Genomic DNA, 18,727 nt, shown 5'->3' with positions numbered 1-18,727 from the left:
TATACTTTGGCTTATTTCCGAGAAAATGCATTTAAATTCTTGTTGTGTTTATTCTTTCATATATCCTGCTAACCCTTTGAATAAAGAATAATATTTTAAAATGTAGTTCAGTTTACAACTTTTACCTTTTTCCCTTCATTTTGGAGAAGGACTGAAGGACATGCTGCAGATGATTGCCAGTCAATGGAAGGAACTACAGAGGCAAATCAAACGGCAGCACAGCTGGATTCTTAGGGCTCTGGATATCATCAAAGCAGAGATACTGGCTACTGATGTGTCTGCAGAGAATGAGGAAGGGACTGGGAGCCCTAAGGTAAGTGGCTTGAAGTTTGCCTTATTTCCTCTTATTTCCATCTTCTTTTGAACTAGGTACCACTGAAGTTTTCTTTCCACCCTAAGGCTTTTCATTTCTACTGGGTAAACTTTTTTTTTTTTAATAAGCAAAATGAAATGCCTTATTCTGAAACAATAAAAAAACTTAGAACTTTCAAGTTTTCCAGGAAGACCTCTCTCATTGTGTGTAGAGGGGCATGAGGGGGAACATAAAACATTTAGTAAACAAAACATAAAGCATCTTTAACATGAATAATCAGAATGGTTTAAAATTGTTTTGTTGCAACTATAAATCACTATAATCAGTGCAATCACTCAGCTCTGACATCCATTAGCCGCTTGGTTACAGCAAATTAACAAAGAAGAGAGAAAGTGATTCATTATCTCATTCCTGTTAATGACTATCAGATGCATTGCTTAATTAGGGGATGGCCATTGTAGTGGGAAGAAGGTCATATGCTTTGCCACAAATCTTTTTGCTCTGAGTTTAAGTCCTCCATAGCAGTGCATGTGTTGAATACAACAAGTACTTTAAGAATAAAATATCAACATCTATAATCATTTTGTGGGTATTAATTATCGAAGAGGGCTATAGTACCTACCAGTTGCCAAACTTGGCACTTGAAAGAGCATTTTAAATACAAGGCATGCTTATTCAAACTGGTGCAAGCAGTATAGGCATACTGCATACAATACAAACTTGTGATGTACGGTCGGTGACCTTTTATTGCCATCAGTAGTAGGAAAAGATGAGGGGAGGAGCATTGTAAAGTATTGATTTTTTCTGTTGCATTCTAAGCAATGAATGTGCAACAGAGCAGTTTAGTAACTGTTAACGTCTTGGCATGTAGCGGGCTCAAATCTATGGAAAAGTTCAGGGTTCCTGTTTCTGGAAATAAGAGATGGTGGTGCTAATTAGATTTTCAGATTCTGATGCCAGAGAATTTTTCATATTGGTGTTCAGTGCTTTCTAGAGACTAACTTGTGGAGTGACTCTTGGCTGGGCTTGCATTAAATGTTCTGGTGTTTTCTTGGCATGATTCTACATAGCAACAATGTTCTTAGAGGTGGTGGAGGAAGAGCCAAGGATAACAGAGAAACAAAAACAAAGGGAAAAAAAAAACCCTATAAGCAGGAGACACAATTTGACCTAATATCCCCAGTCACTCACATGGTGGAAAATGCTCCTGTGTCATGTATCTATTAACCCAGGCAGTAGGCAGTGGAGCAACACTTGATTTCATTGGTAGGTCCATTAAAGTAAACAGACTAGCTCAAAGTTAAGTTTCACCCCACCCTCTCGTAATCCCATATATTGCATTATATATCAATATTCATTTCAGCACATTATCTCTGGACAGCTTTACTCACTCATGGCCAAAAGTCTAACTGCTTAACCAAAATAATAACATAAAAGGTGTTCTAAAATCCAGCTTGATTTTGCTATGAAAATTATGGAAATCCTAGCTTAGAAGGATTATATTTATATATTTTCTTGAAAAGGTAAAAATGAAGGCATAGTTTAGGATGTTTCAAATTTTTATATAGCTAGGTGGTAGCTCCTTTCCCTTTGCTTTTTATCACAGAGGTAAGAACCTGAAGCAATGCTTTTTTGTGCCTACTGTTCAATAAAAACACAAACAACAAACAAATGACCAGCCAGAAAGTATTTTTACGTTATTTTCTTCATTAAGCCACACCTCAACATGATTCTTTAAAGTAATAATAGACAAAAGTAGTAATAGGCATCTACTTCTTTATGATGAAACTACAATTGAAATACAGTTGGTAATATAACTGTAGACTTCAGTTTGTGTTCATTTCAAAAGCCAGAAGGAACCTGAGAAGTATAATAGGAAATCTAAAGATTATATCCAGAGGATATTTTTCTTTCTTGCCTTCTCTGAGAAACTACAGGAACAGTGTTGGTGTTAGAAATCAGTAAAGAAATAGGAAAAGAAAGAATTTCAAAGACCCTAGGAAACTTTTCCCTTAGGACTTTTAAAACATCTTTTCATAGCACTATGGCATCTTTTATAGAAACAGTGGAAAATGGAAGGGAGAGAGGCAGATTCTGCAATTCTGGAGAGATATCATCAACATTTGTGTTCAGAAGTTCAAATTTTGCTTATGAGATTATTCATTGTATTGTATGTGTAAGTTTCATGTGAGTTTATACTCTTAAACAGCTGTTACAGAATACTTAAGGGATTTTAAATGTTTCTAATACCTAAGCTCTTCTAATGCACTACATTCTCTCCATGATTTCCTAGAAATGCAGTGAAATCTCTACTTTTAAGAAGTATTTACTTAAGCTGCTATTTTATGATTTTTTATAAATAAACAAGTAACCACTGTATTCAACTTAAATTGGAGTATGTAAAGGTTTTTTTTCCCCCATTGAGAAGCACATTTAGACATAAATCTCAGAATTGCCACATGCTACCTTTCAACAAAGTACCTGATCCGACAGTACTAGTGGTAAACATGTCATACAATAGCTAGCATACAATACATCTAGCTTTCTTTCAGAACCTTAGACACGTAGTTAACAACAGAGGTTTTCTCCTAATGGAAATAGAAAGTAATATTGTAAAATATCTGGCAAGTAGGAGGAATGCTTGTGTATGTGTGCCTATCTGTGTTTTCCCACCTTATAGACATGTCTGAGACCACTCGTTTTGTACCTGATCTCTGAATGGGGCCACCACCTCTCCAGCAGGAAAGGCCTACTGGAACAATACTGCTTTCAATCAACAGTAAATGCTGGTATTGAAAAATAACATGGTGTATGTTCTTGCCTAGTGGCTAAGAGTGTTACTGCCTGGATATCTATTTAATTCACAGTTTGATGGAAAATTTCATGGCTTTCTGAAGAGCTTGTGAGTTAATTGTATAATTGGTGTCATCAAAAAGGTATGAGAGTCCTAATAGTATTTGCCCATAATGGACATTCTCCTTCATTCAAGATTGTATCAAACAGTATTCTTAGGACCAGCTGTGAGTTCTGTTTCCAGTATGCATTTGGACAGATAGCCCATGATTGTAATTTCTAGAGCTGTATGTTTTTGTTCTGCCAGTAGATGTTTGGATTCACAGTACTGTTTGGTGTAACAATTGGGAGCACAAGATTGGAATCCAAAGACTGGTAGGTTCATAGAATAATGGTGTACTCAGAAAATATATATGTAATCTGTACTTCTGGATGTATTTTTTCCAGAATTATTACTAAATACTGGAAATTATTTTCACTTTTCCAACCTCAGAGAATTAAGTGTGGAACCTGTTCAGATATTGGGCCTAATGTGTAGAACATGTAAATCTGACTTAGTTTTAACAGGCAAAGAGCAGACTTGTGAAGATACTTAACTGTATAATGAACATGTCTGTCAGTATATGAATCGGTAAGGATTTGAAGAATATTAGAAGAAGAGGTAAAAATGTCTTTAAAAAAGTAAATAGATCTCCTACTCAGAAAAATAGTTTGAAGTGGATAGACAGGCCTCTGCACACAGTTTTACAGTTTCTACAGCCATTCTGAACGGTCTTCAGATACACAGAAAAGTAACTACAGTGATTTTCATGAAAAAATGAGAACTTGAAACTCTTTAGTGTCTACCGAAGTTTATGGTTCTGGGAACTCTCGTTGAGAGGCAGTCTTATAGTAATGCTGGTCCTAAAACCTAGTGGGTGGAATAAACACGGTAATCCATAACAACTGCATCCTGCTCAGCTTTTTAATACGAGAATGAATTTGCAAAAGGGACAACGAAACAGAGAAAAGGTTAGGGAATGGTGACCATTCGTTGTTGCTTCAGGCTTGTAACTTGTCCAGGCCATCCAATCATGCTGCTGTAGCTACAACATTTAGATTAATACTTTGATACAAAAGAAATGTACAAGCGAAGTATTTCGGCATCTTTGTGATCAGTGCAGAGAAATGTCATGTATGTGAGTAGATTTTGATTTTTCTCAGTGTGTTTTATCAGCTCTGGATTCCTATTCTGCAGACATACATAGTATGCATGCACTATTATGTTAAAGCCAACACACCAGGCTTTTTTCTGATGACTCCTGCTATTTAAAAGGAAGAAAGTCCATTATTAGAATAGCCTTCTCTCATATTGTCAGCAGGTAACAGGTAGCATGCATTCAGAATCTAGTATTTTTGCTTTCATAACCACTTCCGAAACTGAGTTTTGAATGCATTGTAGATTGAAGTATCGCATATAGTATTAGATTGGTCAGTACTTTGGAGCTGTCAAATGATATGTATAACTGGCCGTCCTTTTCCTAGAGTTAGTTGTGTCTAGCAAAAAGGCAAGAGCATTTGCTAGAGGGATCATTGTACTTACCTTGCTGGCAGGGGAGACAGTTAAGTCACACGGGACATTTTAAAAGTTCACACACTAAACTGAGTTTAGTTATTTCACTTACCATCTCTCTTCTTTTTCTTATGTATACATATGTGCACACATACACATGCACAAACACAGGATCAGATGTATGCATTCGATCCTATATCTCATGTTATTAATATCGTGGAATATAATATCAAATAAATAGCTGTCATCTCATCACTAAATTTGAAAGACAATGACTTGGAAATCAGGTTTCCCTCTCTGGCATTGTATAGATGGAAAGGGAATTTCACCAAGTGATATACCTGACTTCTTCGTGTGAGGTTATCTCATGGTTTAATCAAGTCTTTTCTTGGAAGGTAAATGTACAAGGAAAGCTGATATTAGTGCTTTGGTAAAGTCGTTTCCTATAATGGGTTCATAATGAGTCACTCTCCCATCTAGATATGAAAGACTTTTATGTAGTGTATGCAATGCCCTGTAGATTAGACATTAAACTGAAGTCCCAACCACCTTTATCCAGGCCTTCTCTCAGAATCAGGAATTGCTGTCTGCCACCTAATTCTCTGCAGTTTCAGCTGAATGTAGTAGTTTCTTCCTTTTGGAACAGCTGCATACTATTGGGCACAGTTAGTTACTGGTTTTCCCGGGTGAATAAAAATATCCCTATAACACCTTACAAAGTATTTCTGGGCTGAAAAGTGTTGCAGAAAGTCAGTAGCTCACCATTCACTACTCCAAAAGATGGTAATAAGGAAAGTGATTTTGTGTAATTAGAACAGAAGGTTCTGCCATGTCGCCATCAAGGCATAGCCTTTAAAGTTTTGAATATTTAAAATGTTGTCTGTACATAAATAGGGTATTGTTGTGTTTAACAGCTGAACAGTTTAAAATCATTCATGTGACATTTTAATTCTGAATCTTTTGGAACTTTGGAAGTCTAGATTAAAGATCTAGACTGTGATCTTACTTTTAAATACAAACAATTATGTTAATTCTGCCATATTAGGAAAGAATGCATCTACAGTTTTTATTTTTGTTGGTTTTAGATATTTTGGATGTGGCATTACAGTATCTTTATTCTGTCGACTTCTATGGTAGTGGTTGGAACCAGGAATGAGGTCGTCAAATGGACAGAAAGTATAGTGATATTTACACAATACTTCTGTAAATCAGCAGAAAACAGTTTGATTTTGCTTGGAATAAGCCTGTCTTTTAGCAGGTCAGACACAACCGAGTTCTTGTTGCATTAGTTGTTATCCAAATATAGGATTGAAAACATCCTTTCAGCATTTCCAAGCTAATCAAAACAAGCTATGCTGCTGTAACAACCACAAGAACCCAGGAAAGCAGCTATAAGAAGGCATGTGCTTGTGCCTTTTAGTGCAGCTATACACTTCACCGTTCAGTTTGCTAGTTTTGAGTACCTTGCTTTGTAAGCTATGTATTTTTAATCTTACAGACGTCATCCGGAGTGTGGACAGCCCTAGCCTTTGTTGTAACAAAGGAGATCTTCAGGAAGTATTTAAAAGGTGAACGCATAATTTTTATAGACCATGTTCGAAATGTATGAACAAAAGGAACCAGAATAAGTTTTAGAAAAAGTATAGAAGCAGAAGCTGGCATGGGTAAAAGGACAGAGTGCATGTGGGAAACTGAATGGAACTGAATTATAGTGAGTCTTAATCATAGAACTGAGAAAAGAGATCTGATGAAGGGCATCAAAGATGTGATCAGGAAAACTGAGCAGAAAAGGTCTTTATAAAGTGGTGTACCTGTCCCTGGGAATTAGTTGGAAAATTTTACGGAAGTATTGATAGAAAGACAGGTTTTCAGTGCAGTTACTAAAAAAGAAGTTGCATGATCTGTTTTAATATCCTCCTTTAAATACCTCTGTGGTACAGGGTTTTATTGACAAAGCCTGTTCCTTGCCAAGAAAGTGCATCTCTTACCATACTTTGTAGGGAAATTGACTTCAGATAAACAGTGTTCAAAAACATGTGCAAAGCCAATGTAGCCATGTGATCTTGTGTGTACAGAATGTTTCCTTTAAGTTTCTAAATAAATGTAGTCTCAAAATGAGATATTACATAAGCATAATATTCACAGAAAACCTCCTCTTCATCATAAAACCACTAAGATTCTTCTCTCTTGTATTTTGTATATATCTTAGAGTACTAGAGTATTGGAAGTATGTAGTTGAACTTTATTTTGCTTGATTAAAATACTTTATTTGAGCCACTAATTTTAGGGTGAAAGATTGCAAGTTTCCAAGATCATAAAATTTTAGAATCATTAGACCAAGGTTTTTTTCACAAACAGGGGAAGAAGCAAAGAGATTCCTTTTGGCAGCTATTTTATAAGGGCTTTCTCCCCATCACACCCCAAGAGAGGCAGGTGTGAGAACTACTGTTCCTTTCCCAGCTGTGTTTTCATATGGATTTACACAGCTGAGTTTTTCCAAGAAACACTGTACATCGAATCATCTCCTTGGTAGCCTCCTCTTGTTTTGTGTCTGTGACCCTGTTGCATACACACTGATGGTCGGCTGCTTCGCAGAGGAAGAACACGGCACGGTTCTTGCCCACTGCCTTCTTCCCCAGGGGTGATGAATCCACAGTCTGCGTTACCAAGGCCAGCTGGGATGAATCTGGTCCATTATTTCTGAGCTAATAAGGGGTGATAATAACTATATTTTAAACTGATTAAGATGTAGGATGCACGTGTATGCAGATGTGCTTGTAAATTGATTAGTAGTGCTTTATCTTTGCTTTTAGAAGTCTTTTTCAGTTGATGAAAGAATACAAATGCTATATGCATCTGAGAGAGCTGTATTTTGAAAATGTTTCTTTTGTTTAAACAGTGGTAGATTTTTTGAATGATTGAAAGCAAAAAAATTGGAGTGTCCAAGAAAAGATTTAGGGCTGTTGGATGTACAGTCAGCTTCTATGTGGTAGATTTGCTGCTATTTACTGGAAACTGTTTCTCCTATATTGTTAATTGTGTGCCTTTCAGTGGGCCGGAGAAATAATTCTGTGTTTAACTCAGCCTTCCCACAAGGAGAAAGGAATGAAACCAAGCGGTCAGTGTTTGGGCTGGAGTAAGAGAAGGCAAACAGATAAGAGCTCTGTCTAAACCTCTTCCATGTTACGCTAGCCCTGTTAAGACTTCTCTGCCACTAGTTAAGTAAAATATCTTTTGTTAGTTTTTCATAATACTGTATCTTTGAAGTCTCAATTAAGCTAACCTGGCCCTCATTTTAGCTCACAGAGATTGTTTTCTTATGTATTCCTCAAGCTCCTTGGATAGATATTTATATGTCCATCAAACTCCTGGACAGTATTGTTTTCCTGGTATTTGAAATAATTTTAGTAATCTTTAGCAAGCCACATCTCTGAAATCGTATCAGTGGTCCTCAGTGTTTTCCGTATAATCCAGAAGAAACCTCCTCTCTGGTACATTAAGCTCGCTACCAGGTATAAAATGTAGAGAACCACAGTTTAAAAGTTATATTTTTGTAGCTAAATTGTATCTACTATTATGTGCAGTATTTAGTCCCAGTGTAGTTTTACTGGCACTCTTGCCATCACGATATAAAACACAGATACATTTTAAAAGCAGTGCTTTCTAATATTTATTTGGAATATACCTGAAGTTTCACACAAAAGTCCTATCCTAACTGAGGACACTATCAAGGATTCCAAAGTATCTATAGTCTTTATAGTATACTTCTGTGATTTTTACATGGTGGCAATTCTAGATTTTGTGTACTGATTATTTTTCACAAGTGTAGGCTCCTTAGCAAACATCGCTGGTGATGAAAACAGTTATGTTTAAACAATTAGTAGCAAAGAATTTAGGATTTTTACCTCTAGGGATTAGGAGACTTGGTTTCCGTTAAAGCATAGATCAAGCTGGGTTTGAAAGATGTTTTAAGTTTTAAATCACTCCACTGAGAACAAGTAAAAACAGGACTTGATGAGAACAGATATTTAAACTGCCATATGCCCAAAGGGCAAATTTTATCATAAAGCTATTTGAATCTTTGAAAACTATTATCTGAAACTCTGGAAGTATATTAGGCTATTGTAACTTCACAGGCGTAACTGGACCAACTCTAACAAGTTTTATTTAGTGAAAACTCCCAGCTGGGTTTGGCCTGTATTTAAAAATATAAAAACATAAGTGTGTTTGTGCATGTATTCTCATAAACACATTTATCTTAGTGACTGAAACTAAGAATGCTCTAGCACCCAAAGGCCTTTTATTTTTTATTTTGCCAGCGTCTGTTCCTCCTTCTTTCTCTATACAACCATGTTGAAGTATTTTTATTCCATTATTTTTAATAGAATTTATTTAAATTTTAATAGAATGTATTTTCACCAGTAGTACTGGTGGAAGCGGTGCTTCTCTCTCGTTCACGTCTGCCTGTTGTTCAGATTTCAGAGAAACACATGTTTTAATAAGTTATTAGTAACACGAGTACATGCTTTTGTTTGACTGAAAATTGGGCAGCTCCCGCTTCAAAGCAGAAGTCTAGTCTGCTTCACCAGTGGAGGCAGGCCAGTCTCTCGGAGGTGTGACTTTTCTCCGTTTCTGCGCAGGCCCAGCGTCCTGCTGGTGAGCCCATTCAGAGCCAAGTCTCTACAGCCACAGGCGAGACAAAGCTTTTTTTTTTCCTCACTTTTTTTTTTTTGAGTTTGAATTCAGAAATTTATGGAACACCCTAAGATAAATACAGGAATAAGCAAATGGGAAGAAGGAAGCTTAGATGACTAAAAATGTTTTGGTTGAACAAGTTTGTGGTTGTGTTTATAGGTAGCAATTACTAACGTGAAGTAGGTGATTTGAAATTTCAAATCATTTCCGTTAAATTTCCTTTCTCTCTTGCCCCCAGTGCCATCTGTTGCTCTTCAAAATACTTCACGATTTCACCAGAATCATAGGTAAAACAAAATACAGCAGCGCGCGGGGAGGGTCCCTCCTCCCAGCGCTTGGCACCTGGGCAGAGCCAGATGCCACGGCAGTCACGTTTGGAGGCTGGTTCTTCAGAGGCAGAGCAGAGCGGCTGATCTCCAGGCCAAACTGAGCCTGAGAAGTTCAAATAAGCTATGAACTTTGCATGTGTGTTCTGACCATGCGATGCTTACCTGTCGTCGACACAGATAAATACTTAGGATTGTTGAGATAATGTGGCATAAGGGCTACAAGTTGGGCTTCCAAGGTTTTGTCTTACTTTCTCCACCAGCCTGTTTTGCTCTTTCTGGCTCTGGTATTAGCAATGCTGTTTTACCTCATGCTTCTCATGCTAATTAGCTCTGGTAGCGCAGGCTTCGGTGGAATAAACTCAGCTTGCTTCCTGTGCTGAGATGCTTTTTTTGGTGCCAGACTGTTCCACTGTGTTTTGTTTGTTTGTTTTAAAGGCACAAAACTAGTTTTTCCCCTTTTGACAGTCTCCTAAGAATCACGTACCTTTAAAATGGCAACTTAGTATGGATGCAATTGCCAATTGTCATTACTAAAGATTGTATATATGGGGATTCTATCTTTGTCATTTTATTAAGCTTATATTATTGCTCTGAAAACAAGAAATATTCCTGTATTAAACTGAAGAGTGCCTGACATGGCACTCTTCTGATCTTTAAAAAGACATTTTACTTTCATTTTATTTGTGCGTGAAATTAAGTGTTCATATCTACAGAATAAACTAACATCTTATAAATATTACTGTGTTTAATTAACAGTTCAGTATTTGAGTTTTTGCTGTTATGGTTGATGTCCAAGAGTGATTAACTGTGTAGTAGAGAACAAAAGGAACATTGATGTGAACAAAGATACTACTAGATAAAGGTAAATTATATGTTCTGCATGTTTTTATTCTTTTTTAAATTTTTAATTATGTTTATATTCACTGTGATTGAGTAGTTTCCTTTTTTCTTTTTTTCAATTCAGTTCCTGTTTTAGTTTTCAAGGACAACATCTTCTACCAACATTTTATCTGTAGGACCTTTCAGTTCTGGTCTCAGCTGTAAACATAAAACAGTTATTCTTCACTGGGGTGGTCACAAAAGGGAAATTAGGTAAAATAGTGTTTGAAGGAAAAATCTGCTTGGACATCCTGCATTTTAAATCTGACTTGTTATTAAGTATCTTGTGGCACTGCACACTTGACTACACTTGCACTTTGGGTTCAGAGTGATGTTACAGATTTTGCTAGTTTTCTAAGCTAATCTGTTAGAAGGTAAAAGCATGCAATGCTGAGCATTTTGTGTGAACTGACCCTTCTATTACATGTATCTAAATGATTAAAAAATAAACTACCTTTTTATTAGAGTACTTTGTGAAGCACAGACTTGCATAGCAAAAGCTCCAAAATGCTTATAATAAGAGCATAAACAAGTCTGTGTACGAGCTCTAGTAACTTGTGGCTAATTCTTTGTATTGTATCTTTTTTTTTTTTTAGTATTTTGCCTGGGTTTTTAATGTAAACCTTGCTATAGCATCTCAGTGGTTCCTACCTTATTGATAATTATGCAGAGTTACATAGGAGAGTGCAACGAATGTGAGAGATACAGTGGGGACTGCATTACATTCAGAAATTCAGGCTTGTTCCTTAAACACCTGGAAGCAACTGCAGGCAAATAAATGTGGTAGTTGTGTACTTAGCCGCATCCCATGAGTAGCTATAAACACTAATGACAGTTAACCTACAATGGCTATCAATATAGAAAGGGATTTCTGACCAGGAGACAGGTGGTTTGCCATATTCTTTTATAATAGCCCCATAGCATGCTTTATGAACCATCATCAGGCCGCAGAGTAAGAACAGCTCATCTGGGCATGGACACTGCATTTCTTCATCCTCTTTTTCTTCTTTACAGTGGTATTATAGAAAGGATCCATGCATTTAGCACAGAATGAAAAGCTAATCCTTCAGTTTGAGCCCTAAGAACATCAGAAGTATGGCTGATGCTGACAGATCAGATCATCCCTTATGGAATAGAAAGAAACGGTGAGAAAGCAGAGAGAAAAGTACAGATGAAATAGTACAGATCGGCATTAAAGAGTATGGCACCATGCATTCTGAAATTCTGGCTTAAAGATATGATTTGCAACAGAAGTCCAGAATGGTACCTTTATGATTGCTTACATTTGAGGAACATCGTTTAAGGTATAATAACTGAATAGTATTAGAACAGCAGAATATAGGGAGAGATGCAATAAAATAGAATCAATTTTCTATTTTATAAGCTCTGGGTGTAGTAAGATGAAATAGCTCCAAAACAAGGAGTGGAAGTATATACCCAGCTATTTTATTCTGAACTTCACATTAATGCAACACTGCTCTTATTTGTTGTTATTAACTAGTCAACAACAATAAGGTTTAAAAGTTACTTTCATAGGTTTCTAATCTAATGGTGTTTATCTATTTGACAAGACATATGTTAAGAAAATAAAGGGATTCTATTTAAGTTCCTGTTTTAGCTAGTCAATTCATTTAGGCCTCGATTCTTACTCTTAGGATAGATATTGTACGAAGCATCCACATTTATTTCAGTGGAGCTGCTCCTGACTTGTATTGCCGCAAAGACCTTCATTTGCAGAGTATCAGCTAATTAACATAAATCTAAAACTGAACATGAAAAATGTTGATTTCCAACTCAGTGTATACTAGCAATATTATTATAAGTTTGTTTTTAATTCTTGAAAAACATATTAAAATTAACTTTTCTTCCATTTATGTAATGTGTATAACTAAACTTCCTTCCTACTGTGCGACAGTTTCATTTATTGTTATTTGTAAACAGCTTAGTAAAGATGCATAGTGGATTGGTCTAGAAACTCCTTGAACAGTTTCTTTTGAAATAACACTACATACGTTAAGCTCAATTACACATCCAAACAGCCACAGCACACTTTTGGTAATTTATTCATTGATTTAACATAGTACCCAGAAGAGTCATGCCTGCTGTCAATTTTGTAATATATTATGTTTTAAATATACTCATGCTCACCCATGCACGCCATTAAGGTGTGCATAAACCTGTGTTTTTCTCTCTTGACAGCTATAAATGTTTGTTATTATTACACAAAACATATGTTCATGTTGTTTTTGTCTAAATTATTCTATCTGGGGCTATAAAGTTTTAATGTTATTAGTTGCCCTTAGAATTTTAATGTTTCACTGCTGTAACCTTCTTAGGATTTCTCTGCAATTAAATAGAAACTATTTCAGTACAGCCTGGAAGAACAATATATTTTATACAAATAAAAAAACCCCCCTTCTTGCTCCATTTTCTTTCAGTGTAGTAAACCGTTTACTTGACAGAGTTCTATATACAGCAATCCTATCTGTAGTATTTTCCAGTACCGAACAGTGTATTATACTCTCCTTCAGTCTTCTCATTAAGAAAAAATCTAGCTTAACCAATTTTAGATAGGAAATGTATCATAAGCAGTTTGCTTTGAAGGCCCTCTGCTTGTTGTTCTCTGTGTCCTCTTAGTAGAGTTGTTCTATTTACAGAAAAAAAATCTCTATATCTAAACCTCATATGTCTGCCAGATATAGGATTAAAAAAAACCCTGAACTTTGAGAAGATAGTGTGATATTAGTTTAGAAAAATCATTTGAAGAAATGTCTGCTGTGTTGTCTTCTAAATAGAAGCAGTGTAGGTAATAGGAAAATGTATTTTCCCTCCTTCTAGTTTTCAAGGGCTCTTTTAAGGAAGAAGAGCAGAAGGGAATTCTTTCAAGAAGTTAAAAGATATTTACTGCCTTTAAATGAGTAAATGACTCATTGTGGAACATTCTTTTCCATATATTGGATTAAGGCATTATAATTATATGGACCTTTTTTCTTGTATTTTGTGCCAAAATACCCTCTCACAAAGCAAGTCATGCCATGCAGGTTTAAAATATCTTACCTTTATTATCTAACTATAGCATGCTGGTATTTCTACTAGATTGATCAAGTTTTGTTCCATAATCGGACTAAAGCCCCTCTGCTGTGTAGAGGAGCAAGAGGGAGCAACAGCGAACAGAACATTCAAAATGAACTGATTATATAATATGCTTACTCTCTTAAATTGATAAAGTTAGTTTTCTTTTAGGGGAAAAAGCTACTTCTAACTGCATTTGTGCAAAACGCTTAAGATACTTCAACCTTAGCATTTGAATTGGAAGGTGCTTTATGAATCTTATTTAAAAAATTGGAATGAAAATAACCTGCCTGACTTCTTTAAGAAAGACGTGAGGAAGAGGACATAGTTGCACTAGGAGTTATTAATACTTGATGTTTTTGAAGCGCTATATGCTTAGGCTTACAATGCCTTTTGAAAAAAGGTATTTTTTTTACATTTTACCGACAAAGAAACTGAGGCAGAGAGATGAAGAGCCTTCCTCGCAGTTGCAGAGAGTGTTGTTTGGCCGGCTGGGCTTAGAATTCAGGAGTTTTGTCTCCCGGCCTCGTGTTGAGCTCACTCAACCAGCAATTCTCACACTTCTAGAGTAACAAAGATCCATTAACATTTAATGCTCCCATGACTCTGCCAAAAAGATTTCTTTCTTGATGAAAATGAATTCTCTCCACCCAAATTTAATTTTTCACCCCTGCTTTCCTTGATCCTCTTTTTTTAATTATTCTTTCATTCACTTTTTCCTTTCACATCTTTTATGCTTCTCAATCTTTGTCTTTTCTTTTTCATTCATTTTTCTTTTTTCCTACTCGTTTCCATATTCTGTCAGAGAATACTGTGTCTTTTCATCCCTGACAATATTTCTTTTTTTCTTTCTCATTTCCCCGAGGTATCTCAAACCTGCCCTTAGAACTGCAGTGTCTTGCAGGGCCACAGTTGCTGCTCACAGGCAGTGTTTCATAGCACCCTAATTTTCAAGATTTTAATTATATTTGAAGTTTGCCAATTACATGGTGAACTTCTGCAATAGAAAGAATAAGACCACAGCTTTCTATCCTCAGAACTGAAAAGCCTATAATGGAAAAAAATGTAACATTTGTTGAAGAATAGAGATAACGGAGAAAAAGCAGTGTGTCAAGGTACTTGGTTAAACAATAATCTCTTACAGAGCACTCATTACTGCTAAATAATTGACTGTGTTGAGAGAAAGGTTTCTATGTGAAGAGAGGTTCAAGAAGGTCAGTTATCTAGTGGTAATGACCATAGCGGTCATTAGAGGGTATTAATGCTATTAAGAACAGAACTTTAACTTTTTATTGAAGTTTTTATTTAAATTATATTAACTTTGATTCAACTTTTAATTGAGGTGCAACCATCCAAATTCTATAGTCAGGAACCAAGAAGTAATGAACATAAAATTACATGTTCTTCTGATAGGCTGATGGGTCTTTAATATATTATAATTTCAAGAGTCTCTACAGAGCAGTTATTAGTATAAAACTATTCAGAGGTATTCTATTAGAATTAGGGCTGGGTGACTGATTCAGGAACAAATCCCAGCTTGACCCATAGCAAATGCAGATGGTATATTTTCTGAGTCAAAAAGGACTTCTTCTTATAAATACAGTTGCACGTAATCTCAAAACAGTTGTTCAGTTAAAGCAAAAATGCTTTGATTCCTAAAATGTCTTATAAACGTGAAGCCTGATACATGGAGGCAGCTACACTAAACTCATTTTGAATTTAGGTAATTGTTCTGTACTAAGTTCAGTACTTGCAGTAAAAAAGATTCTTGTTCCCGGAGTGAGTGGGGACAGTATAGCTACTGTTCTTCCTTTCACCACGAAGGCTGGCGTCACGGTTTGGATGGGGCTCCCAAGAACCTGAAGTTTGCACTCCTAGGTGGAAGTATTGAGTAAAAACATCTGCAGCCCTCCTGCTCTGATCCTCTGTGTTGCCTTCTTGTGTGTGGCCTCTTGAGAGTGGGTGGGCTGCTGAGTAGCTCTGAAGTGTTGGAGGGCTAGGGAAGAGATAGGAGACTGTGGAATGAATTCTCGGGGCCAAAGGAGCATTGCACGTCAGGCCACCTTCTAGTCCTTGTGCAACGGAGCTTTGTTCCCTTGCCTTTTTGAACATACACACGTAGTTACATGATTTAAAGTAGCATGATTTAAACAGCAACAAAAACAACACTCTACCAGAACAAAATGCTAAACACTGCGCTTCATTCACATGGGGGAAGGACGAGCAAAGGAATGGCTAAGGTATGATAGGAGTAAATCATGTTGCCTAATGCATGTCTGGGCAGGTGCTAAGAGACTTTGGCGAGAAAGGAACTTGTACCATTTTACAGAGAATAGCATGCAGAGGATTGGAAGCTGAACAGAATCCCCCATGCTGTCATGACAAATTTTCCAGGTACAATTTGAGAGCCAAAGGTATATTGTGTTTTTGACAAATTGACACTAAGAAATCTAGCCGCCTTATAGAGTAGCTAGGAAAAAAGAATCTGGAGAAAAAGAGAAAAAACACGTTATCCAGAAAGATTTTTTGCTGCTTTCTTTATTAATACAGCAAATAAAAGCAATAAGGTCAAGTAATGATTGTATTATTGTCTGTCAGTTTTCTGCAATCTGAACAGAGGGTAGGCAAAACCCAGTTACTACTACTATTAGTGTCAATTTACCTTACTACAGAAAAAATTTTCTGGGTCTTGGAAATAATTAGGGTGTTTCCAGAATTTCTAGGATAATGTTCAAGTTGCAGTTCTGTTGTTTGTTATGTATTTCTGTAGATTCTTTGCATGGAGCGATGCACAATTCTATGAAAACATTTCTGCTTCTAAAATCCTGTGAACTTCTTTGTTTTCTTATGATCACCGACTTGGGGAATACTTTGCATTAAACTGGTCTGCTGCCATTTTCTTGCAGCCAAATCTGCTATATGAACTGATAATGGCTTTTTCCTGTGGGGGGAAAAAAATGTAGACTGCTTTACATTTTTGGTAGGAAGCCAGGTTTTTGTCATTTAGACATGTCACGTCGTTATGAAAACATCATGCATCATAACACAACATAACAATGTGATTTGCTGAGATGCTGACTCCTCTTGAAAAATTGTAAAGTGGTGTGTGCATATTGCCATGTGAAGAACTACTTGAGTATTTTAGGACAGTTTCCTGGGGCTGCCTGGTGCAGTGTCTAATGTATTAACCTTTTAACTGGGGGAAGATAGGTTCTAGTAAGTGATGCGCAAGTCTTTGTAGTTCTACTTCACAGGCATATGACATTTTCATAAAATCATGTAACAGAGAACAAAAGGGATTTCAGGAGGTCATCTAGTCCTCTGCCCTGCCCAATGCGTGAACATTGCAATCTGAACCACTTCTACTGTTTATTTGTCCAAAATAAAAAAAAAATCTGGTGGTGGGTATTCTGTAACATCCAAAACAATTTATTCCAGTTCTTGGCAAATTTGAAAGCTTTTTTCTATTGTCTTACCTAAATTTACCTCACAGCAGTTTATGCACAGCTCTTGTCCTAACCCCAGTAGACACAGAAAACTGTTACTTTGTTCTATGTGACAAACTTTAATGTATTTGAAGATCATCATCAATTTGCTATTCTATTTTGCATTGCACAGGCTTGTTCTGTCAAATTATAAATCCAGTGCAAAAATGGTAATAAATGGAAGTCAAAATAAATGACTTTCACTGTAAGAAAAAGTGGCATCCTCTTTCCTGTGCCCCTTGAGGTTCAGACATTATCCCAATGTTCTGCTGCATGCCAGAGAGCCTTCCCTATAACAACAATCACTGGCAGATGTTTGTTACTCTTGAGGAGACCAATTCTGTAATCCCTTAAACGCAGTGGAGGATGAGGAAATAAATGAAGTGATAAAGACGTTCTTCACCCAATATACCTTCTTTAAAATTATATCAAAAAAGTGTCTGTCTGTCTGTCTCTCTCTCTCTCTCTCTCATTCAGTGTGGTTGCTACTTGCCTCCTGGCATGGTGAAAGATAGAGGTTCAGGCCTTGTGCATGCTCTGCAGCTCCTATTCAGACCTTCTGGAGGGTCCAGACTGTTTATGTCCTTCACCTTCAAAACTCCCTCTCTTTTCTCCTTAAGTAGGGGACACTTTCTGGTCATCCTCTTTATTAGAATAGAGTTTGCTTTACTTTGGTAAATATGTTTATTTGTTGTACTAGGAATTTTCTCCTGCACTTAACTGGTTAGCAAACAGCTGTTAATTTAAGGAGATGTATAACTCCCCCTCTTCCTTTTGCTGCTGCTCAGCATTCCTCAGTGGGTAATGTATCTTTCACTGAACCTTATGTTCTATATTAGCCTGTACATTAAAAAGATACAGTATACAAGCATTAAATAAGGTGATTGTTCTTACCTTATTATTGTCTCTTAATTGAGCCCAAGGACACTAGCAATTAACCACTTTGGGGTGTTTGATCCCCAACTTTTTCCTTTTAAGGAGACCTTAACAGTATACAAACAGATGAGGAGTTGAGAGATACAACCCCTGCCAGGTAAAAGTAAGATACTATCCCTGACTTTAAAATCATCATCATTTAAATATTTATGCATGTATTTAGCTTTACCCATGTGATGGTCTCCTTAAAGACCAAGGAACTACTAGCATGCGTAAATTTAAGCGTGTTCTTAAGGGTTGCTGGAATTGAAACATATGTAGGAACATACCATGATAAATGGTAATAAGCAGTGGTGGCAGTGGGAGTTTGGAGAAAGGGAAAAAACCATCAATAACTGTAAGGAGGAGGCTTGTCATGTGTGCATCACAGTAGCTAAAAATCAGGAGTCAGTCATGTTTATTTGAATTGTTGTAGTCCGTTCACATTTGCCTCTTGGAACCGTGTAAGATGAAGTGAAAAAGCTGTGGAGAAGGGAGATATGTAAGGCAGAGTGAGTGTGATGAAAAATTGAATAGAAAAGAGAATGAATTGAAGCAATACAAAGAAGTAAAATAATGGGACAAGAAATAAGTTTGCTATCTTTCCTGGCTGTTGAATATTCTATCTAAGCAAGGGATTTGCTGGTTGAGATCAGAGCTGCTGTGCATTACCTGTCATGCTTGGGTATTCATG

At 36.6% G+C, this 18,727-nt stretch overlaps 1 protein-coding gene across 3 annotated transcripts in view; it reads left to right on the top strand.

Moving 5' to 3' along the window:
* Positions 1–18,727, top strand: part of AKAP6 (A-kinase anchoring protein 6) — a 289,951-nt gene that overhangs the window by 147,710 nt on the left and 123,514 nt on the right. For 2 of the 3 annotated variants that reach the window (XM_026095075.2, XM_026095073.2), the window contains exon 7: positions 147–313. In XM_026095075.2, the coding sequence (XP_025950860.2) occupies positions 147–313 (167 nt within the window). The remainder of the gene's footprint in view (positions 1–146; positions 314–18,727) is intronic. The other variant, XM_026095076.2, reaches the window with a different exon arrangement.

Source organism: Dromaius novaehollandiae, chromosome 5, assembly GCF_036370855.1.
Source record: "Dromaius novaehollandiae isolate bDroNov1 chromosome 5, bDroNov1.hap1, whole genome shotgun sequence".
NCBI lineage: Eukaryota > Metazoa > Chordata > Aves > Casuariiformes > Dromaiidae > Dromaius > Dromaius novaehollandiae.
The sequence above is the reverse complement of the archived record's forward strand: the minus strand, read 5'-3'. Positions and strand labels throughout refer to the sequence as shown.